At 43.9% G+C, this 27574-nt stretch overlaps 1 protein-coding gene across 2 annotated transcripts in view; it reads right to left on the reverse strand.

The window, feature by feature from the left end:
* Positions 1-629: 629 nt before the first annotated feature.
* Positions 630-27574, reverse strand: part of tet1 (tet methylcytosine dioxygenase 1) — a 28359-nt gene continuing 1414 nt past the window's right edge. For both annotated transcript variants that reach the window (XM_053875599.1, XM_053875598.1), the window contains exons 2-12: positions 25531-27449; positions 9421-11512; positions 8576-8666; positions 8178-8271; positions 5909-6117; positions 5684-5834; positions 4751-4840; positions 4350-4487; positions 4088-4264; positions 3759-3906; positions 630-3293 (exon numbers count right to left, since the gene is read on the reverse strand). In XM_053875599.1, the coding sequence (XP_053731574.1) occupies positions 2302-3293; positions 3759-3906; positions 4088-4264; positions 4350-4487; positions 4751-4840; positions 5684-5834; positions 5909-6117; positions 8178-8271; positions 8576-8666; positions 9421-11512; positions 25531-27309 (5961 nt within the window). In that variant the 5' untranslated portion in view covers positions 27310-27449 and the 3' untranslated portion in view covers positions 630-2301. The remainder of the gene's footprint in view (positions 3294-3758; positions 3907-4087; positions 4265-4349; positions 4488-4750; positions 4841-5683; positions 5835-5908; positions 6118-8177; positions 8272-8575; positions 8667-9420; positions 11513-25530; positions 27450-27574) is intronic.

Genomic DNA, 27574 nt, shown 5'->3' on the forward strand with positions numbered 1-27574 from the left:
CGTAAGAATATTTTAAAATTGGGACAAAGTAATTCTACAAATATATTTTAGAAGTAAATGGAGAAAACGACATTTCGAAAATGTGTATTTTAAGTGAAGCGGTGGAAAAGCTTTAAGCAAGGTAAATTGATCAAGTAAGAATGAATTGCACAGTTCAATACAGTTTGAGATGATCATCATGAGACAGCAATTTCAGGTGACAATACTGTCCCATAGTTTATATCTAGTATATATTTTTTATTTATTATTTATTTTTTTATTTTTACATCTTTCTGATTGGTATTTAGCTCATATTTATTTATTTTTTGTTTTGTTTTTGGAAACCGGAGGCCTCAGACCGAAATTTCGTTGCCATAATACAGTGATATGTTTTTGTATAATGACAATAAAGAAAGTCTAAGTCTAAGTTTAAGAGTGAAAATGACCAGAATATTCTTTTTAATCAGAAGTATCTCATTTTAATAAGTTCAAAATAAGAGAAGGTTTGATGACATATTATTTATAGGCTGGTTGAAAAGTGATTCAATCTCACTGTGCTGCTTTCAATTGCATTTTTAAGCTATAAAAGAAGGATCTAAAAAAAAAAAAAAAAAAAAACAGAGCCGAATCGATCATGATCAAGTCCAAAATATAAATATGACTTTATTTCACAATTCGCAAAGATCATCCCCCCTTTAAAGGAATGCCACATTAAGTCTCTCCTTGAATCTAAACACACTTTCAGTGACATACAGTAATTTAAAATAGGCAAGATCATCATTATCTAAAACACCATACAGTAAAAAGTTCACATACATATTTACAGAGGTTCTTAATATATTTGTTTAATGCTGCTGGTGGTTGTTAGCTCCTGGTTGATAGAAAGACAATTAAACAAGTCTTTTTCTTTTCTTTTCAAATCAAATGTTTACATTCATGTCATTGTTATAGTGTCGGGTTGTGTTTCCATTGACCATTTGAGAACAGCAGGGGGGTCTGGAGACCTGTGGAAGACGTTTAGAACCAAAACATTATTGGTAAAAATACATTTGTTGTCGCACAGTATTACTTAGTAGAAGAGGCAACAATATGTCGAGTTACACACAAGACCAGTGAGAGTTTGAAAAAGCACCAAATTTCAGTACAAATTTGAGGTTGAGATCATGAACTTTGACATCAAAAAGCACCAAATGCATAAAATGTTAAACACAGAGGGTGACACGGAGAAACGCACCAGTGCTCATCCATGTGTTGTATCTCATGAATTTACCAATATGAAAACAGTAAACGCTGGAGACAGCCTCTGTAAACAAAGTCTTGATAAGGCTTCAGCACCAAGAGCTGTCTGGGAAGTTTGGTGAGATCGAATGAGTGGTTCAGGCAGAAACCAAGGTCAGCTATGTGTCACATTAGCACCAGTAGAAATGCAGGAAGTGTTCTTGAATAAATGTACTGTTTTCAATTAAAGGGTCATTTCAGGATCAAAAGACCAGATGATGGGATGAAGCTAATCCCTGCTGACTTCATGGTGAAGGATGAATGAATGAATGATCTTACAAATCAAAGAGAAATACTGTAGAATGGGCTCCAAGTGTTATATAATATCTCTGTCTGTACATACTGTACAGAATCAGGCCGAAGAATTTGGGCCGTGTTCAAGTTAAGTTTAGAAAAATAAAAAAAGTGCTTCTTAATATGCCACAGAGAAAAAAAAAAACAAGCAAAACAACAAACCACACGTCATTGTCTGGTTAACTGCAGAGGGAAACGCTTAATGCTACATGAGACAATATGTATACGTATATACATGCTTCTGTATAGTTTAATACAAAAGCATGATACTAGTCGACTCTTCTAGGTTTGCTCAACAAATGATACAGTGATGATGGCACCAATGTAAAAAGCAAACGGTTGAATCCAAAGAGAAATGAAGAGCATCAACTGACTGTACAATAAAATCCTCCACATGTTGTCATAGAAATCTTGCAGTAAACAGGCTTTACACCAGGAATTAAATAGAAATCGTCATGATCAGAATAAATAATCACATCTTTTCTTTTTGTTCTCCATCATGGATATAAAAAGCCAGTTAAAATGTCCTTTGAAAAAGAAAAAAAAAACCCTTCAAAGCATCTCTTTACAATGAAAACCAACACCAAAACTCACAGTTAAAAATAAGGTTTGGTCTCCCTCATCACTTCACGGCAGAGATGAAGGAGGACAAACAGATTTTTCTAGAAAAGATTAAAAAGGTTAAAGTAAAAATGAGGTTAGCAGTTTGATTGAGGTAAGGCCAAAGAATATTAGGATTTTTTTTTGTAACTAAGCCCAGCGGTTGTATGGACCCGTCACTTGAGTCAGAGCATACGGGGACGCAGTGATGACTCCGTCCCTCGATAAGGTCCACGCCTGCCGAGTTGGGACATTGGTCATTCGTACTTGCTCCTCTTCCTCCCCAGTCTCCTGCTCTTTCTCGCCTCCCTTGCCGTTTTCTCCTGTCCCCTGGCCATTCTCCATCCTTAATCTCTCCGCCTCCTCCTCCTTGTCTCGCTCCCGCTTCGCCATTTTGGCATCCCACATCGCCATCCCGTGTCCTGGCTCGTTCAGGGACTTGTGCTGGTAGAAGACCAGGGAGATGCGCGTGGGATGTCGGCGGTTGGGCCTGAGGATGGGGGTGGTGGCGTGCAGCTCCCGCCGCGCGCACTCTATCAGGATCGAACCGTGCGACGGCGCCACAGCCACCCCTCCGATTTCGTGGTCCAAGAAGTTGTGCTCGCTGTCAGACCAAACCTCCTCCTGCTTGACCTCCTCTGGTTCAGGTAATTGAGGGAGGGATGAGAGCGGACTCTGGCCTTGGACCTCTGGCCCGCCATCTCCAGCAACCCTGTGGAGTCCGTTGAGCCTGCTGAAAAGGCCCTCAGAAGTGGGCCTGGGGGAAAAGGAGGAGGGAAGAGGAGCATTTGGGGAGGGTCTCCGCTGTGGAGAGTAGTGCACCTCGGTAGGCTCAGTTTTGAAAGAACGTGGGTAGTCCCCAACGGCCACGTGTGGAGGTAAATGTTCTGATGGGTTCCCACTGGGTGCTGATAAATAACCATTGAAGGGCTCAGTCTTATAAACGTGTGCTGAGCCGTTCTGACCGTACTGGAGGCCGGCCAGACTGTGGTGGTGCGAGGGGAGGACGTCCCTCTGTGGGGTGACCCCGGCACCCGCGGTGGGATAGCTGCTGGTGCTCTGGCTGTAAGTGCTTGCTGGGTACTTTCCAGTGCTGGCTGGTCGTGGTGGTACTTTGTAGGAGTTGAACAAGCCCTGTGGATCTGTGGGGGAGCCAGAGAAAACACCACAAAAACTCTCACTGACAGACAAAAAGAAGGGAGCGACGCTTATCTCTGTTCAGATGGACAGCATTTAGGACAATATTTAATACAAAAATTAAATACCTTCCACACTGAAATCTCAGTAATCTACGTACGATGATAATTGTGCAAAAAGTCTCCTTCCCATTTTAAAATATTGCATAACTAAAATAACTAAAAACTTAAAGACTTCAATGAATCCATTTTTTTTTTGTTTTATAAATTTGTCAAATGAGGAGGAGAGTTTATGGACACCTAGTATGCTAAAAAAGAATATATTTACACATTTTTGTTTGTGTCAGTGGCTTGAATTGAATACTGAAAATATTTGTTTGTAAATTTTGAAGTTTCATTTCATCCAAGTGGCATTATTAACATTATAGTTTGCAGTTTTTCATCATCTTTGCTAACCTGACTCATACGTACCAGCTTTGTTTGGGGTTTCACTCTTCAGTTTCGCAGGCGTGAGGGGAGCCAGGCCGAGCTTCTTCTCCAGCTTCTCTGCCTGAGCTTTCAGCCGAGCTTCCTGTCTGATCTTGCGAGCAGATTTGACTGGTTCGGCCAGAAGACGGACCTGTTCACAAGGAAACAGATTTCTGTGAGCAGTGAGCACTGTGTACGTTTACCTATGAATCTATAACAAAATATTACATGTGTAAAAACAAGGTGGACATGGTGGTACTGTCATTATTGCAGCTATTATTTTACTGCAAAGCTAAGACACCAGTCACTAAAACCCGTCCTTGTGAACTCACCTCTCGTGGAAACGCAGATAGAACCTGCAACGCTCCACTCTGGATTTTGGCCCACTGGCCCTCAACCTGGCCAAACTCATCCCTCTCACAGATCTTGTACAGTGGAAGAACGTGGAGCTGCTCGTCCTCTGGTATATTTCGGACCGCACGGTTGTCCTCCTTGGTTAAAGTGCAAACCTTCAAACAAAAGGATTGGAGGACATATATGAAATCTGAAAGTAGCAAGACTCAAACCAGGAGAAGTGAGCGTTCTTCCTCTTACCACAGTGCTGCCGTTGTTCATGTTGTGAGTATCCTTGTGAGCGTGAGCGCAGAAGTCCACACACGCTGTGACTCCAGAAAACGGGCGGCCCTCCTTCCATCCCAGCCGACAGCTTCCACCTGCCTCCTCATTCTCCACCTGAAACATCAGCAGAGGTTCAAGTCGATCAACATAATTATGGTCCTTAAAAATCTGCATTTTAAAATACAAGAAGCAAAAGAGTTTGAAATTAATAGTCTATTTCTGTACATAACATAATGGGAATCTGCTAATAAAAAATACATAAGATTATGGTGTATAATTGAAAATAGCTTAACAAGAATAGAATCACTCATTTTATAATACGATTGGTGGATGGAGCAAGTCTTTTAAAGTCAATCAGCAGCCACTAAACTTCTCACCTGGTTCTGAAAAGCCTCAGGTGCCAAACTCTTGTAGAGCGGGGCAAGGTCAGTGGCCAGACTTTGAAGGTTGCGCTCCACTTTCTCCTCCTAAATTCAGGGAAAACAAGGTTGACGTCTGATCTTATCCATCTGACTGTTATGTCTTCTACAAGCCGCTAGAGGGCAAATGTTTTCCACGGTCTGACATACTTCCTCTTATGTTCCCTCCTGCAATGGTGACCTCTTCTATTCACTATAACTTGAGACTAAATTTAAACAGACCCTAAGATTCAAGCTGAAAACCACTCTCAGAGTCTGTGTGATTTGAGGACAAATAGGGAGGATGAGCCAGTCGATGTGGTGGAGGCCGACATGCTCTAGCAACCACTGATGGGAAATGTTGAAAGAAAAAAGAAGATTGATCACTCCTACACCCACAACACTCAGACACAGTGATCCCCCTACATTGCTTAAATATCAAACATTGTTGTGTTGCCGCACATCTGTCTGCCTGGAAGCAGCAGAGTGGATGCAGCAGGTCTCATAAAGAAGTCAAGTATTTAGTAGAGAACCGCGGTATGAGATGGGAAATAGCTTTAAGACGTTGTCTAGGAGAGTGTCTGCCACTGTAGAACTCAGTTTTCACATCGGTTTTATTTGTTTGGTAGAAATACTAGGAAATAAATGAAACATTTTTTTCATGAAGAAATGCACAACTTACAATACCTTGGTGCTGCACCTTCTGCAGGGTGGCTACAGCTCCTCAACCATCTTTCTGTCTCCCTCACTCTCACTTCCTCATTGGCTTTCCTCGTCTCTTGCCTGACTTTCTCTAGATCCTTCTTCACTGAACAAGCTTTCAATTTCCGCAAAATTCTCAAAAGGAAGGGATTCACAAGCCATTCAATCAGCTCCAATGAATGAAGAGAAATGCATCCAAAAAACAAATACCTCCTCAGAGTAATCTCCAAGCAGGCGGAACTTTCGGGGCACTTTGCTGCGAGCAAACTTGCAACCGTTGAAGTACATACTCCAGGAGCAGCCGAAGGAAAATGAAGCCCCACAGGTGTCGGGGTCCAGTCCTTGACACGCACACGTACGACTGCAAAGAGCAGCCAGAATAAGGTAAGTCAGACTATGAGGAAGATTTAAGGCGCTGATCTGCACGGCACTTACTCTTCGTTGAGGGCGCAGCGGCGGCTGGTGGGGGAGCCGTATTTATACAGGGTCTCAGTGAGATCCCGGTAGAGATGATCAGCCACCGGCCGCGGGATCCCCTCCCAGGCCAGGATGAGGATGACCAAGACAGCAGTGTCACAGTGGTGCCCCGGCCTCTGACGGACCAAACACAGGAGCTTCTCCTCCTCGCTGCCTCGCCGGATCACCTGGAGGATGATGTCACACACAAACATTGACTGCGAACCACTTGGAATCCAACCAAGAATCTTTCCTTAATGCTATCACTGATAAACCACTCGCCAGTTTCCCTAACAACAAACAGCTAAAACGCTTTTTCAGTCCAATGTTTTCTGCATGGCTGGCTCTTTCTCTAATTATTTCCAGGATGGATAACACGACATCAAAAGGAAGACGACAGCAAGCACAATTCTGTCTCAGCAGTGGCTCCATGTGAATGGTGGCCGTACGCTCGCTTTTAAGGAGGACAGTCCTTTTTTATTAACTCCTCGTCAGAGTATTTCTCCTTCATTTTTGGCGGTGCCCCTGAACACAATGCAGCATCCAATGCAAGAACACGACAGCTAGGTGAAACGCATGGTTGGCTGACAGTAATGTCAAGTGATGAGCTGAAACAATATTGGTTGAAAATGTAAACAAACGCCCATGTGCTTTGTCCTTGTGGCGCATCGCGTCAAAAAGGCAAAATGGTCAGAGGACACATTTTCTGTACGATGAGGATGTAAGTGAAACCTTCTTTCTTCCTCCAAGAGTCATAAGATGCAAGGAAAGCATGTTAACATAACCAGTTGATTTCTTCTTCTTCTTTGGGATAATTGCCTTTCAGTTAAAACATTTTTTTCCTGAATGACTGGATCATGTTGTGCACAACATTCAACTGTATTAAGCCTCGAAAAATATGATGACTCAGGCTTCCCTAAATGCAGTGGAAAGGGCGACCTCACTCCTGAGCACTTCAAGGTTGATTTTACACAGGTTTAGTAGTTGTTCCCGGAGTCAAACCTCTTTTTAGGTTCATAGGTGTGGAACCGCAAACCCCAGTTTTCGCCCTCAAATGCAAATAAATAATCATTTCTCTTAAATTCTATCTATGGTTGCGTGTGATATTCCAAGTGAACGTCTGTTTTTAGCTTTTTCATGTTGAGTTTGTCTCTTATTCTGTAAGACATTGTGTCGCACACAGTGTTGTGCAAGTTACTTTAAATTACTTAGTTACAGTTACTAGTTACCTCGTTCAAAAGTAACTTTGTTACTTCAAGTTACTCATTACTTTCAAAGTAACTAGTTACTAGCAAAAGTAACTTTTCAAAAACTGTATATTATAGTGGAGCTCAAACATAATCATCTTAGAACAGTCATGGTCATCAGGCTGGGTCGGGAACCAGCAACGTTGGGACAGAATCGGACCTATTACTATTATTTGTGTGGCCTGCTAAACTAGACAGTCAGGTAATAAAGGCCATCTATGATCTATAAGCCCTAATCCACTTCAAGTGCAATCCCATTACAAAGTCGCCACTTAGTGACCTAAAGGTGCAATGGCAGTGTGAGTGCAGGTGAACGAATGACAATATTGAACCTTTTGATGGGCACATTTATCAAAACAAACTATACTTTTAGCAGTACAAAAAATCTTTTTACAGAACGCTCAGTAGTAGCAGGAACAAACACTAGTGCCAAACCGATGCTGAGGATCATCTCAACAGCAACACATCTATAGCAACTGGAAACATGAACTGCAGTGACAACTCCACAGCTGCGATAGGCAGTGTGTCTTCCACAACACACCTCGCTGCTACTAGTGTGTTCAACTGCTTCTGAGATAAAGGCTGTGCAACAGGCGTCCCAAGTCAAGCTTCTGCTGTTTGGCTGCAGTGGCCTCTCTACTGTGACCAGCGAACCTTAGCAGCGTCTGCTTCGGGCTCTTTTTCCACCAGCTTGGTCGATCGACGCGTGCACTTTCTGAAGATGTTACGCCAGTTTGGAATTGCTCATTTTAGATGTGGTTTTGAGCCTCCACATAGCTTGCACGCCACTACAATATTTATCTGGTCTTTTACCGCTAAAAAGGAAAAATAATGAGAATATATCCACAATAAAGAATCCCACACCTGGACGCATTAGTCCCAACACTGGTTGCACATATTTGTGAGCAAAGGGCTCAGTACACCTTGATGAAGAGAAATACTTATCAATCACATGACTAGCCAACTAAAATTCTCATATTACAGTCGCTCATATTACGTACCCATTTAGCTATCGGGCAGCCCTGGGAGCTCCGTCCTTCTTTTCCAGTGTAAATCACAACCTCCAGTCGGACGGCTTTTCCTTTGGCACCATATCTGCGTAAGACATAATGAAGTCTTTGCTACAGCAGTCATAATAGTACACAGTCATTACATCATGCACATAATATGTAGCCAGAGTGAGTAGTAAATCACTTACTACTTGTTTGAATATGGATTTGCTGTTTAAAAAACCTAAATAAATTACAGCAGCTGCCGGAACTGGGGCGCGTTAAGAGGCATTTCTAGGTCAACATGCTGTCTGAAAACAAGCGTTGAGCAAGCTCAGCTTTAAATATCACATTCACGGTTGTCGAGTAAACTCGCTGCACGTTTGGCTGTAAACAAATTGTGACTCAACCTGTTTTCCATCAGCTCCCTGACTGCAGCGACGCTTGGTCCTGCTCCAAGGTGAGTGTAGTACGGGCCTTCCTCCTTTTCAATGATCTGGTCTGCACAGAGACATTTGGGTTACTGAAGACACATACTTCAGAAGAATCAATGATTTTAGGATGAAACGCCTTCACTGTAAACTATATCATTAATCCAAATAATATACATATACAACTAAAAATGAAACACAAAAATGTAAAGATAAAAATGTGAATATATGATACAAAATACTCATTTTTTACAGACTGTAGGAAAGAGGAAAAGAAGGCTGTGGACATAGAGAAAGAGATGGAAGCGGGCTATGTACAATGTGCAAAAAATAAAAATAGATTAAGATGAAAAAAACATGCCTGTATAATCTCACTCATAATCTCATTTTATCAGGAACAGTGGCTACTTAAAGAGGCTACAATATCTCAAGATATTATCAATGTATTTCCTCCTTTATCTAGACTGACGCCGGCTTATGTTAAGGTAACTTGTCAAGCAAAATTCTCAAGGTATCCACACAACTTCATTTAGATTTAAGATCTTCTCTGCAATATATAAGGATTTATAGTTCAAACTTGGGCTACTGGCAGTGTTTACAGTGCAAGGTTCTTTCATTTCAAATCACCACACTGCAACCCTTAAATGTTTATTTCTTAAAGCACCATTTAAGATCTTGAAGTGTACTTATATTACAAATAATAATTTGACATTTTATCATCAGAATAGTTGAGTTATTTGAACTCATTCATCCTAAAAAGTGTTTAAACCTCTGGTGCTAGAAACGTTAACATGTGAGTATTGAAATGAGCTTTGGTGACTCACCGACACACTGACAGGATGGAAGGTCAGACAATTTTTTGGAGGGCGTGTTCAGCAGATTCTTCGTAGGCGTGTCCAGAAAAGCCATTGGCGACTCCAAAAAGCTGTTAATGCTGCTCTTAGATGGGGTGGACTCTGCTGAGTGGCCCCGGTCGCCATCAGCCGACGTGGATAGGATGGTGATCTGCCCTGACCTCTCCAGTTTGTAGTAGCCTTGCTGAGTCGGAGGAGTAGACTTGTGGTGCGATGAGAATCCGTTGGTCATGGCAGGCGAGGCGGCGTCGGTGGGGTTGAGATGAGACACCTGGGACGGCGCTTCCTGTCCCGGTTGGACGACGTGACCGTTGCACGGGTGCTGGTGGAGTGGCCCCTGGGAAAAGGGCGGTCCCTGTGCACAGACTGTAAAAGTGCTGCCATTTTGAGTCTGCATGGGATTGTTTGGGTTAAAGAGCTGCGTGTATTGCCGCTGTTTCTCCTGAGCTTCTGCCATGTATCTCTTCAGGTCGATCTGGGCCTGAGGTAAAAATAAGTTTCTTTTGTGGGGATTCCCTGGTTTCCCTTGAAGCAGGGTCTTCTGACCTTTACCCTTATGGGTCTGGTCTCCTTGTGCTGTGCGCTTTGAAAGTGGGGTCCTGCGGTTGTCCTCATTTGTCTTCTTCTTTCTGGGCTTGGAAGGGGTCGTTTTTGCTTTCTTTATTGGGGTCTTCTTCTGACCGAGGGGCACTTGTAAATGATGGTTGTATTTGATGGCCGAGACAGGTGAGGATTTTTGGATTGGATTGTTGTCTGAATGCTGTCGAGCCTGGATTATGAAAGCCAGGTCGGCCAACTGCGCTGCCACCTCTTCTTCATCCCGGTTTCTCCTCACTTTACTAAAAACCCGCTGGCTGTCCTCACAAAAGAGCTGCTTCTGATCGGGGTTGTATCTAAATCCATTTGGATCTTCGTAGCTGCCCTCTGATTTGATGTACTGAGATCCAAAGTTTGGCTCCGGCCTCCTGGTTGGTGTCCTGTCGCCGCTGGGCCCAGTCACCGGGGAACGCTGGATGACATTGCCTTGTCTGCCCACAGGAGGGCAGATCACCGATGTCTGGTGACGCGGGGAGCTGATGACGGAGACTTTGTTGAAGCGAGTGGGGTCTGTGGTTTTGGCTTCTTGTTGGGGTGTAAGCTTTGATGAAAAGGGCTGCTCACGCTTACTTTCGATTTTAATGGGCACTTGGTTTCCTTGAGGTATAGCTGCCAGTTGAGTTAAGGCCTCAATCGCAATAGCCTGATCAAAACTAAGATTCCTTCTCTCAGCCAACGACTGCACACTTGGTAAAAAGACATTTGCAGGTGGTTCCCTTTTGATAGTGTGGGGAGTCTTTTGTGGGTGGACAGCGGGGCCTTTCTCACACAAATCCCTCTTCGAATCTTCGCGCTCCTTCTTGACAAAGTGCAAATCTGGTTGTTCAGTTTTTATGGAGCAAAGAATTGACGATCGTGAGCTGAAAAGTTTCTCCTCAAGTCCTTTTCTCTCGGTGACAGAAAGACACACCACAGCTGCCAGCGTTGACAGCGGGTCTTCACAGACCTCGTCATCGTCACTCAGCTGTGTGGCCGTCTGTCCATTGTCCCACAACCAGGGCTCCTCAAGCTTGATCCTTTTAAGTGGAACTGGTGTGTCATCTGCAAGTGTTGTGGGTCCATTTTCAGACTGGCCCTTCGGGATGGAAGTTATTATAGTCCTCTGAGGCCCTGATGCCATAGTAGTCCTTTGATATGCAGACTGCAGATCAATGTGTGACCCGCTGGTCACAATAGCACCATTAGATTTTCTCAAGTTGTCAGTGGAACCATTCTGAAAGTTCACCGAAGAGCACACGTGTTGGTGAAGTGCATCACTGGTTTGCTGCAGCCCAAGCTCTCTTTTAATAAGAGCATGCTGCCCGCCTCGCACAGGGGCCGGGCTGTCTGTGACGGAGCGGTGGATGGGGGATGCTTTTGGATGAGGTATGTGGCCATCCTCCCCCTCGTCCTCCTCTGCTGCCGTGTGGGTGTCATCCATCTGGGTCCTGTCTTTGCCATTTACTGGCCCACTTTCAGCATCCACCTGAGACACAGAAACAAGAAGGTGACTCAAGGCGATCAGTCAGCGCGGAGTGACTCAGCCTGTTTTTGACGGCCACTGCCCACAGCACGATGAACTCACCGTTCGCACGTCTGTTCTACAATTATCGAGGCTAAGAAAACAGATCGAAATTGCAGAAGCTTTTTAACAGGATTTTAGAAAGACATATAGCTGTAATACACTGTAACTACAAGAGGAGTCCATTATGCTGCAGTGTGTCACAGCAGATATGAGGCACAAAAGAAGTGGCAGCAATGGCGCAGGTGCTTGAGCAGGTCATTCTATAAACCTTCAAAAAGACTGTCCACTGAAATTCAGCGTCCCGACCCATCCATATGTCCATATTATACCTGTCGAGGGGGCAGCAGCAGAAGCAACGAGGCCCACACGTTCCTTTCCCAAGAAACTTCGTCCAACTTTTCCTATAGGTGCCTAGCTCATTGTGAAGGAGCAGTGGATCTACACTGAACTCTCCTCAACTTGACTCCAACGGGGAGTATAAGCGCCTCTCGCCCATCTCCAGTCAGTAGTACTTCCCGAATAAAGGGCTCATCCCTAGTTTTAACCAGATTATTATTGTAATTTACATTCAAGACCAGGTCCAGGTCTTACAGGGTTAATGATTGTGTCAGCAGGTCACTGAGGGTGTGTGAACATGGTGCGCTCACACTGCGTTGGTGTTTCCAGTCATGCATGCGTTCAAGCACATGAGAATATTCACACAGCTGCCCTGAAACGTTAACCCTGGTGGGGTGATTAACCCCTTCATGCCTCAGTCGCGCCGCAATTTTAAATGTAACTCAACACTTCCGCCAGTGTTGATGCTTAGTGTCATCAAGATAGTAGGCCACAGGACTCATGCACTGGCTTCTAAACAACATGGTCGTCTTCTGATTCTTGCAGTCAATACACTGATATTTACAGTATTTTCCAGCAGGTTCTACTTAATGCACAGTTCAATAACTGCTGACTCTCCAACCATAAGTAATATATGCGATCAAACCCTGGAATACAACTGCAGGTCCACTTGTTTCAGCTGCACCTGTAAGTGGACGCAGCTTTTTAAAAGCAAAGAATTGAGATTAGTTGCATCCGCTTCAGCGAGATTAAGAGGATTATTGCTGAGCATCTTCTGCATCGTCACTTTACAGGGGAGATACCTTATCTAGACGCGCTTGGCTTATCGAAGATCCCGCAGGTTTTTGGGCTTTTAGAATGGAATTTTGGTTCAATTCAGTTTCCATGGGACGCCGCTGCTTATAGCCACTATGCACATGACAACAAATTATAGGAATAAAAACCCAAGAAGCAGAATTATATTTTGTAGTTCAATCATATGTTGTTGGCTTTTAAATACGGATTTATATTCCGGTACTGACTATGTAACTATTTGCATTCAATTACATTCTAAGAAAAGAACAAAATACCACTGTATAACTTGCAGATTTCTGACAGTATTACATCTACTACATTCTAAATTGTTGGGAATGCAAATAGCGGACAAGACTTAACCTAAAGGTCTCACCTGTAGTGCGGTGTTATTACATTCATAAGACATTATAATGCATTTATGAGCCCTTATAGGTTCATAATCATGGTCACGACGACACGATTTCTAAAGTATTATAAGATGTGAACTGAATCCATAATGCGTCATAATTTCGTGCCAAAATGGCAGGTTAGGTGTATGTTGTTAAAAATAGCCACACTAGTCATGCTGTTATTACTCATAACACTGTACAGGATTCTCTTCATGACTGCAAGTGATGCCTCATATGCTTTGTTGTAAGTTCTGAACATCTTCTATAAAGCCTTTTAAATGCATTATAACAACATTAGGTGACCAAAACAGTGAAAGCAAAGATAGTTGTTGTGAATATAGGTATAGGAAAATATTGATTCGCTCCAATATCACCATACTTGATTGTGCAAGATTTTTTCATGGAAACATCACAATGCTTTCTTGTGTGGTATCGTCTTGATATTATAGGTCAGGTATAGCAATACTATATCAATTTAACATATAGAGACTTGGACGCGCTGCTGTGTGACGTTTTCTGCTGGTCCACTGGAGCAAGGTTGTAGATTAAGGAAGCCATTCATTCATTCTTCGGATGTGTGAAATTTCCAGTCCGCAAAATATTCTACTGCCGTCTCTGATTTCTTCCCTTAAAACTATGGTTTTGATATCAGCATATTGCTGAAACAGTCTCACAATATATCTATTGCAATGTATCATATCACCACTCCTGTGTCTGGATACATCACAAGATACCTGCCAATACACACTGCCCTAGTTGTGATTATTATTTCTACACCCAGTGTCAACTTGAATATCTTGAAACACTAGTTAACAGACACTATCACGTTTTCATACTTTCCCAGCCACTTGTGTCATTCTCCATTTGCATACAGGTTTTTTTTCCTCCAGTATGCTTCATTTCTACAGTCATAACCTTCATATAGTCAACACTGCACCCTTCGCCATGGTGACCTCTCACCTCCAGATGACTGGAACTGAACAACCAAGTCAAGAAGCGATAAAAGCTGGATACAGTTCTCTGCTATCATGGTAATGATTTGCTGGGGATCACAGTCTTGGACAATCATCAATGCAACCATAAAGAAGATAACAGCACGATGACTGAAATGGAGTGTGCCCGTTCGCAAGTTCACAAGATCTCTGCCCTAAATTATGCAAGTGAATTCGCCTGGTGACAACATGAAACTCACGAACCCACTCCTGAGAGCCCGGCATCTCTGATGTGTTGAGGCTTCATCTCTACGACGCTCTGCCTCCACTCACATCTGACAAGGTCGGGAGATGAAAACAAACATTCACGAGCCTCGCCACGGCTGAGCACTCCACACACTAACGCGTACTCGAGGGACCGAGCCCTAGCAACAGAGGTGTGACTGGCTGCTGAGTCCTCACAACCTTCAGTCTCTGGAGACGTTTCACCACAAGGTTTGAAGCGCCTACTTCACAATAAACTGCTGAAGCAGAAGGTAAAACGCTCCTTAGACAAAAATATTGATTTAACTATCATTAAAGTAGAGAGCTCAACCAATCCCCGCAGTCTCAGGTATGAGGTGAGGGCAGTCACATTTCTCATTAATAGTTTACAAAAAAATCTGTGACAAATAAAAGGTTTGGTAAAAAAAATATTCACCTTTAAACATTTAAATTCTTTATATAATAAACAAGCCAGACAAGTTATTCAGCATTATTATGCATGTGCATTGAAGCGTTTCAACAGCGAGATGCAGGAAAAAAAACCTGCTTCCTTCCTGGCCGAGAGTAAACAGCAGTTTATGAGTGTTTTTCTAAGCACGTGCGAGTTTCCTCCATTCATAGAATGTGGGCTTCCTCTCTCAGTTTCAAGCGCAGAGAAAAAAAAAAAAAGCAGAAAGAGCAGGCTCCTGTTACACGACAGAGAATGAGCGCTTAATCAACTTTACATTAGGGAGATTAGACGGCGGCGGGTTCTTTCTGCCGACTGCACAACAATAAAAACATTGCAGCACCGGCCAAATGAGTCTGCCAAATTACGAGAAAGGGCTTGGGGTTTACTGGGAGCAGGTGCAGAAATATAACAAAAACAAAAATAGACCTGCCTCTTAAAGCTTGAAGGTTGTCTGTAACCATAGAAACGGACCTTTTTGTTGTCAAACCAAACACTCAAACACAGACGTCCAGGTTTCAAAAGTGATAAAAGCATTAGTTTCCAAAAAGATTTTTGTTTTGTTTTGCAGGCTGGGAGACAAGGACACAGACACGACCCCCAGATCGTCTCCTCTGCGGTTGACCTTTGTGCGCCGAGACAATTGACCCTCAAATTGAGCTTTTACCTTGTCTGTCCTCTGTGGAAGCCCCTTGGCAGCATATCCCCTAAAAGGTATTGGTGGCCATCTTGCTTTGCTCCCTCCAGCCTCAAAAGAAAAGCTGGCTACAGTTGCTGAGTGCAGGACAAGCTCCAGGGTGTCATGACTGGGGCGACTGTGAGCCTCTGAAGCACTACACAGCTAAAGCAGGCGCACATGCCGCACACACTCAGCCAGACGTATAGACACATACGAGATGTGTTTCGCAGAGACAGACGGAGCCCCATCAGCCAATGGCGTGAGGACCTTAGCAGCTTGTAAATTATCTTCCATGCCTAGACTCTCCTAAACAAAGGATCCCCTATGAGGGCTTTTTACTCCAGCCCTACGCACAGAGATTACACACAAGCTGTGGAGTGGACACTGCACATGCTGGATCGGGATCACAGGAAAACAACCTTCCCTCTGAAATGTTAACCCTCTGCTTGCTACAGCGGGCTAAAGCCTGCTCGGGCTCATTCTGATGAGGCTGTTGCTGCATGCAACAGCACACTATCGAAGAGCCACTATTAGTCATTCACGTCGCTCCGCATGTGGTTAGAAGCAAAGATTTAGTCTCGGGTTCATCACGTGTTTTACTCCACTTCCTCATATAAAAAGCACATGAATTCACGTCAGCAGAAACAGAACTCCCTCAGCGTATTCATTTTAGTTCTTAAACAAATGACCAAAATATTATTTTAAATATACTCTTTACACACATCATGATTCATAAGTGAACTAAATAAAATTCTGTTGTAATTTCAGCTTGTTTATTGTAATGTTGAGCATGTTATTTCTTTACATTTAAGAATATATTTATTAGATACTGCACCCTTTATAAAGGCTTCACTATACCCAGGGCATGCTGGCAGATTACATTTGGAATGACATGGTGTGGCAGGAGAAGCCACCTCCAGCTCTCCTGGTAACAGTGAGGATGGGCTTCTTTGCTTAGGCTGCTGCCCCCACAACCCAACATCAAACAAACGGATGATACTCACACATTTTTTGTAACGGTCAGGGCAGCACCTTGTTTTGAAATGTGCTCTATAAGAAAAGAGACACTATAACCATGATGCATCACACACTCTTAGATTTCTCGAGCAGCCAATGTAAAGAGTCCAAATGTCAAGCGATTTCTATTCATAACAGCTGCATTCAGCTATATTTTCAACAACAGGGCTCAGAGAGAGTGTTTCTTCTCGTTGGAATCTTGATTCAAAAACTGATGGAACACAAAAGCACGAGGCATAACCTGAATAAATAAAATGAATTAAATTCGCAGCTCTTCTTTGCTCCTTTGAAATCCCAACCGATCTTGCGTCACTTCTATCTGTTGACAGAAGTTCTGACCGGGTTCTTTAAAGCCAGAGGAGTTCCGATGCTGGCGTCATTTGTGACCCGGTTTCCTGGTTTAACCTGATTTAACCTCATCAGCTGGAGCTCTATCCATCACATGCTTTGCACTGCCCCACAATCCTGCTTCTGCTCTCAACTTTTCCTCTCTCTGAAAACCGCATTTGAGTCTTTACGAACCCAAGGGTTCATTCAACTCATCGAATGTTTTAATCACAATTGACTGTTGAACACCAAAGACTAGGATAGAGTATCGACCACGCACACCGCGGTCTCACCCTTGCTCCGATTCCCACATGAGCCGCGCGTTGAGTAACGTGTGCGAGGACGCCACTGCATTGGCGCTGCGCTCAGCACTATCTCTTTGAGCTTCCCTGAAAGAAGCGCTGGTGCTGAGGGAAACTAAGAAGAAAGAGGAAAGAGCTGCGCGGATGCTGCCAGGTGCTTTGATTGTTTGTCAGTGGTGAGACTGCAGGCTGGGGTCACACAAGGACACTCGACGGCACTTGCATGACATGCAAATGATAAAGCACAAGGCCTTTAATCATAACTACCAACATACTTGACGTAGAGGGAGCGTGAAATCTCTGCCTCCACCCCCACGGCCTATAAATCATCTCAGCCTCTTCGGTAATGCAATCCATCCAACCAAATATTTGGATTACCGACCTCTAATTCGCTATCTAAGAGAAAAAGTGTTAATCATTTAAGATGTTTTTTCGGTAGAAAACATCACGCTGACAGGCCAAAGTCTCGCCTGTTGGCCAGCTTTACCTATAGCTGTCTTACGTTGACCGTGAACAATCCTATTAGAAATCACAATGGAATGGACAGATGGAGTGTTGTAATTGAAACATTCAGTCCTGATATTGTTAATAAGGGAGCTCTGTATACCAGTTCACATTTTTTATTGTTTGGAGACTTAAACTGTCTGACCGAGAAAACTAAGAAAACAATGACACGCCTGTCATATTCACATTAAGATACTGTTTTCAGTCCTTGCTGTTTGTGTCGCTAAAGTATTTCTGCAGGCAGAGATAGGCCTTGGAAGGTTATCTGCCTGGTGTAGCAATAGAGCCCCTCTTCCTGGGCTTCGATCTGCTCTTTGCTCCCAGCAGTGTGTCTAAAATTAACCCTTAAAACTGTGTTAAACACATTGAGGGGATCAAATTACTGCTCCTGTATGTGCAAACAAGGATGTAAAGAGCATGAGAACATGTTCCTCCGAGACGGCTCTGGTGTCAGACAGGTTTAACAGTGGCAGGAAAAGTGCACACAGAAGTGAACAAACAAGCAACGTGCAAAAACTCATCAGGCTTTCTTCAAGCTACACTATGAGACTTATGAACCACTTGACCTTCACATATGCTACACAGCCATATACAGACTGAGGAAATTGCTGGATCGTGATGTTGAAGTAACCAACAGCCATTTTCAAGATTTCCAGGCAGCTACCAAGCATGCTACCTTTCATTTCACCTCTTACAAGCAGTCGTACTAGGTTTTGTGGCAACAAAAAAAAGGGCTAAAACACATCTGGAAACAGACCCTGAATAGAGGCTCAGACTGCAAAAGGTGCCAACCTGGAACCCCTCCAACATTTGTCATTGATGCCAACCGTGAATCTACTCTAGCTGGTCTTTGAAAACACATTAAAGAATACAGATGACTCGTGCCGGTGTTGCTGTTTGGAGAAGGTGTTGACAACCACAAGAAGAAAAACATGACTCCGTGCGCGCATGTGAGCCCCAGCAGCGGCTCTCTTCTTCAGACTTTGAAGCTCATGCACACACTTCTCACTCAAGTCACAGCCTGAAAACACTGAGACACAAACTTTTACAGGCTAAGAATAAGCAGCACTAATCCGCCAGCAAACACCCACATTTGGATGCTGAGGTGGAGGGGGGTGAGGGGTTTTTTAAAGAATTTGAATTTCAGTAGCAACCCAAGCCTCGTGGAATTGTTAAATACTTCACAGAAAGTGCGTTAAAATCCAGAAAATCAGTGAGTCAACACTAGAGCGTTAAGTGTTTACAGTCGAATAACAGGCCAGCGTCAATCCACCATATCATAAAACTGAAAGAAAGGGACAAAATGTGAAACAGCTGCAGGATATATTAGCGGTATTGCTATTCTGGTATCAGCGTGGTGGTGCGCACGCTGTGGTTCTTGATCACTCTGCATTACCTCATAGTAGCAACAGCTTTTATTTTCAAGTCAATAAATTCTATGTCTAATCATGAGGGCATTTCACAGCAGCCATTTTTATGTGTTTCTTAGTGTTGAGGAGCAGCTGTTAAATCTAAGAATGTCTAAAGATTTGTCACTTCCTGGACCCCTTATTAGCATAATCTATCAGCTCAAACCATGGAGTGGGTCATGCTAAACCCACATGGATTAAATTTACTGACTGGCCACTCACACCTGCAGTGCCGAGATCAGAGCCCATGCCAGTTCTGAAAAACTAGTGTCCCGGATACTATATCTGCTTTAATAAAGGCGATGACTTTCTCACGTGAAAAGGTTACCAAGTGCATCACACACCCCGATCCAAACGCAGGCAGAGTGGCCTGGGGTGCCCTAAATCTGTTTAAAGTGAGGCAGGAAAAGGTTTACACAAGGTTCTGCAGCTCGACTGTCGCACAGATATGATGCCTCTCGACATAAGATGAGCGCATTTCAGCTAATGAAAATTTCCTCACCAGACGGGAGAGCAGTAGAGATAGATGGAGAACTGAGAGATAACGCTGTTTCTGTACAGTGATGCCAGCAACTAAAGCGCCTTGTTTTTTGGGAGCTCACAAGTATGTAAACAGTGAAGGGAGTGGTGACAAACTTTTCCTGAAAGGTTCCTGAAAAGTAACTTCAAGTTATGACTTCTACAGGTGGTTCTTTTTCTGATTCATCTTCGAAACTCATATTTATGGAGCAGTCTTTATGTAGCATTCTTTCATCGGAAATAGTCTCGTAAACACCATCAGATATCAGTGTTCCTTTGAATTATTAAAGGCTTATTTTAGCATTAGCCGTTTTGAGGTCAGCTTCAAAATACATGATACAAAACACGTCCTTCACCACCGACTCACAACACAGGCGATAGTTTGGTTTGTTTCTTGAAGCACAATCATCCTCTTATTGAACTGAATATTGAAACTGTGCCACTTTATTTTAGGAATTTTGCAGATGAATCCTTGAAATTTCTAATCTCCACTTGAAGGGATAAATCTTGAACACTAATCGTTGCAGGTCATAGCAACATATTTTGTTGGCACTCGTGACAAATTAGCTTTCAATTTGATTTAAACGTCATGTATTTATCACTCTTTTGGACTGAATGAAAGGGGATGCAACCCCAGGGCCTTCGGTTTGACATATGTGAGCAAGGGACTTTGAGATCTTTTACCCAATGACTAGACAGTTGTTCCTTCAGAGTTTGATTTCATAAAAAACACCCACTGGAGTCAGCACCTTCCTCATTAAAGAAGTGCAAAACAAACAGAGCCAGAACTAACAAAGCACTCGATGAGTGAGTGTGGAGGTTACCCAGTGCGTGAGGATTACTCGGACCAGCAACTATAAATGTTTCCTTTTATAGATTTTAAATCTGCATTCTGGGTCACGGCGGGTGATGCGTGAATAAGATTAGGTCTTCCCTAAAGGGGGCTATTGTGTGGGCTTGGTATGATTTAGGGGCATTGTTTTTTAGGGGGGATTTCTTCAACCCAAAGAAACGGAAAGACGTGACTTGACAGCTGTGTATAGATGAGTATATTTATGAATACAGAGCCATGGAATCTTAGCATCCCACACTGTGATATGAGGTCATTTATGCGTGTGGATGAACTGGATAAAGGCTGTATCACTAGTTCCCTCACCACAGAGCACTTAGCTTTCACTGCTTTTCCCAAAGTTTTGTTTGTTTGGTTTGAAACTACGAGGCTGTTGAAGCTTTGGAAAAGAAAGGAGGTTGACGCTGCTGACTGTTCCCAGCTGGAGATGTTGCCCGTGACACGTTACACCTCCACCACCTCTGCCATCAGCCGTCCCACACTCTGACATCACAGAATGTGGATGTGTTTCCCACATACAAAGCCGGGTGGGAACTCTTAGTCACCCTGTCTCACATGTATTTCTCAATAAAAGAGGAACAGATTGGCTACGCACAGGCTCTGACGTCGAGGCATTTCAAAAACCTTCTTTCCCACAGACACTTGTTTTACTTCACCACTGTGAAATATGACAATCAACCTGAAGAGACATGAAAGTTGGCCGTGCTGCTGCATGGAATTATGGTCTGATGAGGCTGTAAGAAACATTTCGACACACCTGAGAGTTGTGACCTTGCACGGTCAGTGACTCACTACACAGCTAACTAAGAACTGAAAAGATGAATTGTAAAAGCTTGAGACAGCAAAGGAGCACTGACTTAAGAAGCTCCAAGAAATATATGTTTTGATCATTTCAACTCATAAATACATGTTTATTTGGGAGGGCTTTTATTTCCTAAAATGTACTTTATATTTAAATGCACGAGCAACAAAGGAGCCGAATATACCCAGATACATGAGCTGCATGAGCCCCACATTGGACATGAATGAGTGTAGTGTGATAAACATTACTCGCAGGTTAAATTATGGGATAGAAGTGTAACCTAATAACCAGCATGCAGGTTGCCGAGTTCAAAGTCTTAAAGTCGATGCAGCGCACGTCTGGTGGTTATCTGTGCTAATCCTCATTACGGCCCTGAGAATACTTCATCAGACAACCGTGGCAGGTCAAAGGGCAGCACCAGACAATAAGGTTGCCGTGACAACCGTCAGTGCTGAAAGATCTGCACTGCAGTAGAGTGTGAGAGAGGGGGAAGTGGTTTAGGGTCTGACAGGAGCGTCTGCTTGGACAAATCACTCTTGCTTTACATTAAGCTTCATCCATATGAGAACAAAGAGAGTGTTCAGCTGCAAAAAAAAGACCAACGCTGGAAGGTGTCTTTTATGGTATCAAAAAAAAAAACCCTCAACATCTCACCCATGTGGTGTGAAGCAGGTGAATGGCATTAAACGTGACTGGTAACGTTTACTGGCAGCACAGCCTCTTAAAGCACTGGGCAGTGTTTAACTGATCCTTGTGTTATCTCTGCAGGGTCACGCCTGCGACAAATGGAATGCAACTGAAACAGGATGTGTGAGGAACTGTATCGCAAAACCCTTAACAAAGACTAATATTTACAGCAGATTCTTCCTGAAATAATAAAAAAAATGTCTGTGGGAAGGCGTTATGGAGATATTTTGAGGACATTTTCGGCGTAACAATGCAAGCAGTTAGATGGCGATTGTGTCACATGACCACAACATTGTGCAGCCACAACAGATTACCACATGAGCTACACGAACAGGAATCCACATGCTGCTGCACGAACGGTTCTTCAAGTGCTCTGCCCTTTTTTGTCTCGTCGAAGAAACATTCGTTGGTTGGGCGTGTGAGCTTGATCAGCCAGACTGACCATCAACATGACTCATGCTCCAAACCGATAACAGATGAATACTGTAGAGTTACAGTATTTATGAATGACCACGAGGGTTCCACAGCCAAACCAGCTGAGAAGGACTCAGTGCTTAATGTTAGGTGCTAAAAACAATATGGGTCCCTTTTGCATCCCAACCAAGGTCGGCACTCTTTTGAGAGGGCCATGAGTGGGTCATAGAAAAATATTTACAACCAGGAACAGCACAATGTAGCGGGAGAATGACCCCAGAACACTAGATGAGCCTCTTTTGTGGTGTGATCATGTGAACGTGTTCAAAACAAGCCACCCCAGGCTTTAGATGATCACAAGTGTACATATATGGCCTGGTTATGAGAGATCGTCTTCATGTGCTGGTTTGTTCAGTTGATTATCAGCAGAGGCAAACTTTCTCTTGTTTCAACAGCATTAATTGTATGTGACTGAGTTAATGACAACAATGCTGCATTTGAGGAGCTGAACAGAGGAGAGGAACCTCAGCGGGGCACAGTCAAAACACCAAATTCACATGTATTTTGGGTTCAAACTGACACAAAAGACTGAAATGTTTCAGCATGTCTTCACTATCCTCTCTGGTGAGGACAAGGAACCCTTGTGAAAATGGATGATGTGTGTTGTTTTTGGTACTGATCGCTAACAACAATGGCTGCCATCGCAACTTGACTCAGCTTGCCACCCCAAGCGAGGGGTACCAAAGAATGGTATGGGTCGGGTCAGTTACTCCGACCCCTTTTGGGGGTGGAAATAAGGGTACTGACCCGATCCACACTGACCTGAATGGCTCAGTGGAAATGCAGCATTAGTAGCTATAACTGTAGTTCAGTGGTGGGAATGTTTTTACTTTAGCATTCACCATTTATTTTCTTTACTGGAAAGCAGGACAGCCAATCACAATAGCCCTCGACAATCTCCAGTTAACCCCTGGCATGTGGGAGGAAACTTGAGCGCCCCAAGGAAGGGAAGAAGATACACACTCGACTGGCCCCGTGTCACCCTAAAGCCATAGGTGCCTCGATGGGACACATATGATGTTATCACGGCCGATTGTGGCCTGGAGGCCATGAGTTTGACGTTTGGAATCTGTCAAAGGCTAGAGCTGTGAAAAAACATTGACAGGGCAATGTATCAGGACACATTGAACTATGATGTGATATAGACATTTCATCTATAAACATATTCTTTTGGAAAAACAAACATGAATTTTATAGCAGGGTTGGACAACTTACTCATTTCTGTGCTGTCATGACAGTGTGAGCGAGCAAAGGTTTCAGTGCATTGTTCAAGGAAATGGGGACAAACCTGATGCACTTCATGTTTTCAATGGAGTAGTTTTGCCTTAAGTTAACTGTGTAGAATATTGCAATACAATGTTAAACATGTATCAAGACGTGTATCATATTGAGCGGTACTAACCAATACTCACAACTATAGTAGATAACCTTTGATGTATTATCCAGTCAGCTTAAGAAAGTATTAAAGACAATTAAATTTATCACAACAATTTTGAAAAAAATCACAGCTAAAATTTGCCCGAAAACTATGGTGGTATAGTGGCTATGGTCTGACCTCCACTAGCTCATGGTTCTAGCAGCCCAGACAGTGTACCACCTGGTTTAGCGTCAACCCTGCAGGCGCTTACATAGAAAAACCTGTTCTTAAACGACAAACACTGGATGCGACGTCATCCGACAAACAACCAGCAGAGAAGGTGCTAGTTTCCTGACGGCAGTCTGCGTGCGTGGAGCCGCACAAATGGACTTCAGATGATTTACGGCACAAATACACAAACTCAACCACGTGTCTTTGCATTCCACATAGCTGACTTGTGAATTATTCCGCCACGCCCTTGCATGCACCCACAAACACTGCTCCAAGGTCTTCACTAGCAATTCCACAGGTGTTACATAATAAGTTCCACTGCTCTACTTTGAAGGTTCGCTCAGTTCATGCACGTTTGCACACACAAGACCACATGGACCCTCACTCGCAGTTGTCCATGTGAAGCCCTCCCCCAGCCACATGGACACCATTAAGCTATGTACATAGATATGCAGGGACTTTAACAGCTGGGCAACACAAGAAACTCTCTGTCCTTCACTGAGGTGAAACTGAGCCGCACTTACTTTCAGTCACTATTTCGAAGTTCAGCTCCTCCTTTAATTGTGACAAACAGTTGAATTTGTCAAGTAAAATTGATCTGTTTCCACTTTAAAATAGTTTATAAATTAATTTACGACATTAAAAAAAGAATTACTCGCATGTTTGCAGAAGCACGTACCACATCACAGCAGAAAATGAAGGTCGAATAAGCTTCACCAGCATCAGCCCACACATTTACCAAAACCCTCTCACTTTGTAAGGACATTATTTTTGTATCACACTTTCTGACGCCACGTATTTCAAGAATGTTTTCTATAGTGATGCAATGATCCACTAAAGCAGCCAATAAATGACCGCATTTCATTTCTAGGTCAGACCACTGAAATAACTGACATGTGATGTGTATTAAATTGGAATTGATTCCAAGACGAATTTGGGACCTGATTTATTCATCTGTGGACCTCGTGTGAAAACCATGTGTTTCTACATGACAAAGCAACATGTCGGCTGTTTTTACTTCCTCCAAGACGTCAAATAATATATGTTAGCTTTGTCATTTGGTGTCGCTTGAATCAACATCCTGCTTCAATTTCAGACCGCTCTCCTCATTCACAAACACCAGCGCATGCACTCCCCACAAGTCCAACAGCTAATGCTCTCGCTTGTGCTGCTGATCTCTGTCCCACAAACAATAAACTCACACACACGCAGCCCGACCATGTGTTGAGCGGCTGCCGGTCATGTGGCTGAATCTTCCCAAATATGACAAATTGCTTCTGCGTTGGTCGCGAACACATATACGCGCTGTGTCAACTTCACCAGGCCAGTCATAGCGGCAGTAATAACACTGTCATAGCGAGAATAAATCGATAGTATGTGTGTTCTTGCAACACCGCAAAAGCGCAATGAATCAGTCACATGACGGGGAGTCATGAGTAACTCTTTAAGACATGACTGCAGATTTGTTCACACTGAAGATGAAGCCAAGCAAGTAGGACAACCTCAACTCATAAAAAACTTTACTTAAAAACTTGAAAGATTGTGAATCTAGAAAAAAAATATTACTGACTGTAAAGTATGCACATGATAAATGACCTCCAAAAATGATCGAAACACAGTTGGGAGCCGGAAATAGAGAGTCATTTTTCATCCTCACCTGTGCAAGAGCCAGCTCAGAAGAAGGTCTTCTCCTCTTCAGCTCTACACACTTCCTCAGTTTGCAGATTTGGTGGCCGGTTCTGCGATTGAGGCAGCAGCTGCACTGACCACAGCTAACCTTTCTCATACATGGCTTGCACGTCCCACACCTGTTGCGCTTCTTCCTTTCCCTTTTCTGCGGTCTCAGACTCGCACAGTTGGTTAATCCAGCTTCGCCGAGCTGCGAAGATCCAGTGGGGAAGGAGACACTGGGCTCCCCGTTCTCAGATTCGGTGTCCAAAGTAAGAGAAGAGCGAGTGCTCTCTGAGCTGCAGGAGAAAGTGGAGCTGGTATCCAGTGAAGGGGTCGATATCTTTGGTGCTGGATTCTGCTCGGGGGCTGAAATGACGTTAAAAATTGGCTCTTGGTCCACTATAAGAACATCTTTGCTTGGCCGATAAGCTTGTGAAAGTGGGTCCAACGTCTCTTGAGAAGAGCGACAGTCTTTGGTCCGACTCTTTGATGCGAGATCTTGTGAAAGAAGGTCGTTGGGGCTCTCTAGTTTGGGCGGTCGCCACAGATCAGTCTGAGCTTTGAAGCTATCACTTCGTATGATAACCGGCATACGTCTCGCCACAGAGGGATTCCCCAGTACTGGAGCGGACTCGGATGATGGTGGTTTAGCGCCATGGGTGCCAGGGTGCCTTTCTGGAGACTCTGAGAAGTTAGGAGCTTTGGTGTTACTTGAGGTAGCTTCGTTTGAGACTAGTAGCACCTTTACTTGGGATTCTGACTGTGTGTTGTGACAGTGTGGGCGCTGCGTAGGATGGGAGGCAGGAATGTGAAGCGGGGAGGGAACAGGACTGATGACATCATCAGTCTTATCCTCCTTCACCTCCTCTACCTCCTGCTTCGCTGGAACAGGCTTCTCATCCTCCAAACAGATCCTGCTCTCCTCCACTTCCTCGGCGTTGATCGTTTTATCCGAATCATTGGAATCATTTCCAGCCCCTGGATTTAGACCGCTGCTTTCATGATCACCTTCCTCAGCGATTTCCTCCCCGCTTGTTTCGGAGGGCCCTGAGAGCTTTCCATCATCGAGGTCGAAGACCTCCTCCTGCACCACACCAGCAGCATCAGTTTTACTCTCAGGCTCCGTCGTGGTGCTGTCGCAGCTGCCCCGCACACAGTCATCCAGTGTGTCCTCACAAGGAGGCAGATCAGCTTTGAGTGGGCTTTGCTCCTTTGCATTAGTGACTCCAAGACCCAGATTTGGGATGTCAAACTCAGTTTTGAGGGAAACTGTGAGGTTTTCATCAGACGATTCTTGATCCTCCTCGTCTTGTGGAACGTTGTTATTGCTGAGGAGTTTCCTGCTACCTTGGTGTGATGCCGCTCCTCTGCCTCGGCCCCCCCTCAAGCTTTTCCCTCCTCTGCAAGTTTTGGGCAATTCTACGGGAGAGACAGACAGGATGCCTCGCAGGGACTTCCTTCGCTCAGGGGGGTCCTCGAGCGAGCCATGTCGTCTAAGCTTTTCACTACTGTTACCTCGACTTGGAGGTCTTCCTGGGCCCCGGCCATTGGGCCTACCGGCTCCTCTTCCTCTGGGGCTGCTTCCTTGCTGAGCCTGACCTCGAGCTGAGGGCTTTTTAGGTGGCGGCGACGCCTCTGGTGACTGCCGGAGTCTTGTTGGAGGTCGTCCTCTAGGTCTACTCGAATTGCACTTTTGGTTTTTGGTACTGATCACTTTCTGCACTTTCTTTCTCTGAGCAGCTTTCCTGGGTGGCTTGGCGGGCATGGTGGAGGGTTTGAAGACGTGAGTCTGTTTATAGCAAGCATGGGACCCTGATATTTTTTTTACCTCAGCCACTACTAATTCGATTCCTCAAAATACCCTCTCCCGTGGCGAAGAAGTCACTGGGCTTCCATGGAATCGTCCTAAAAGACAGGGATATAGTTGATAAATGACAGTACAATTCAGCTTTTGAAAGGACATCATTACAATATTAAGGCTAAAACAATGTTAAAATATAATGGGTGAATTAGAGTGAATAAAGTCTTGA

This window comes from Synchiropus splendidus, chromosome 9 (assembly GCF_027744825.2).
Source record: "Synchiropus splendidus isolate RoL2022-P1 chromosome 9, RoL_Sspl_1.0, whole genome shotgun sequence".
Taxonomy (NCBI): domain Eukaryota; kingdom Metazoa; phylum Chordata; class Actinopteri; order Syngnathiformes; family Callionymidae; genus Synchiropus; species Synchiropus splendidus.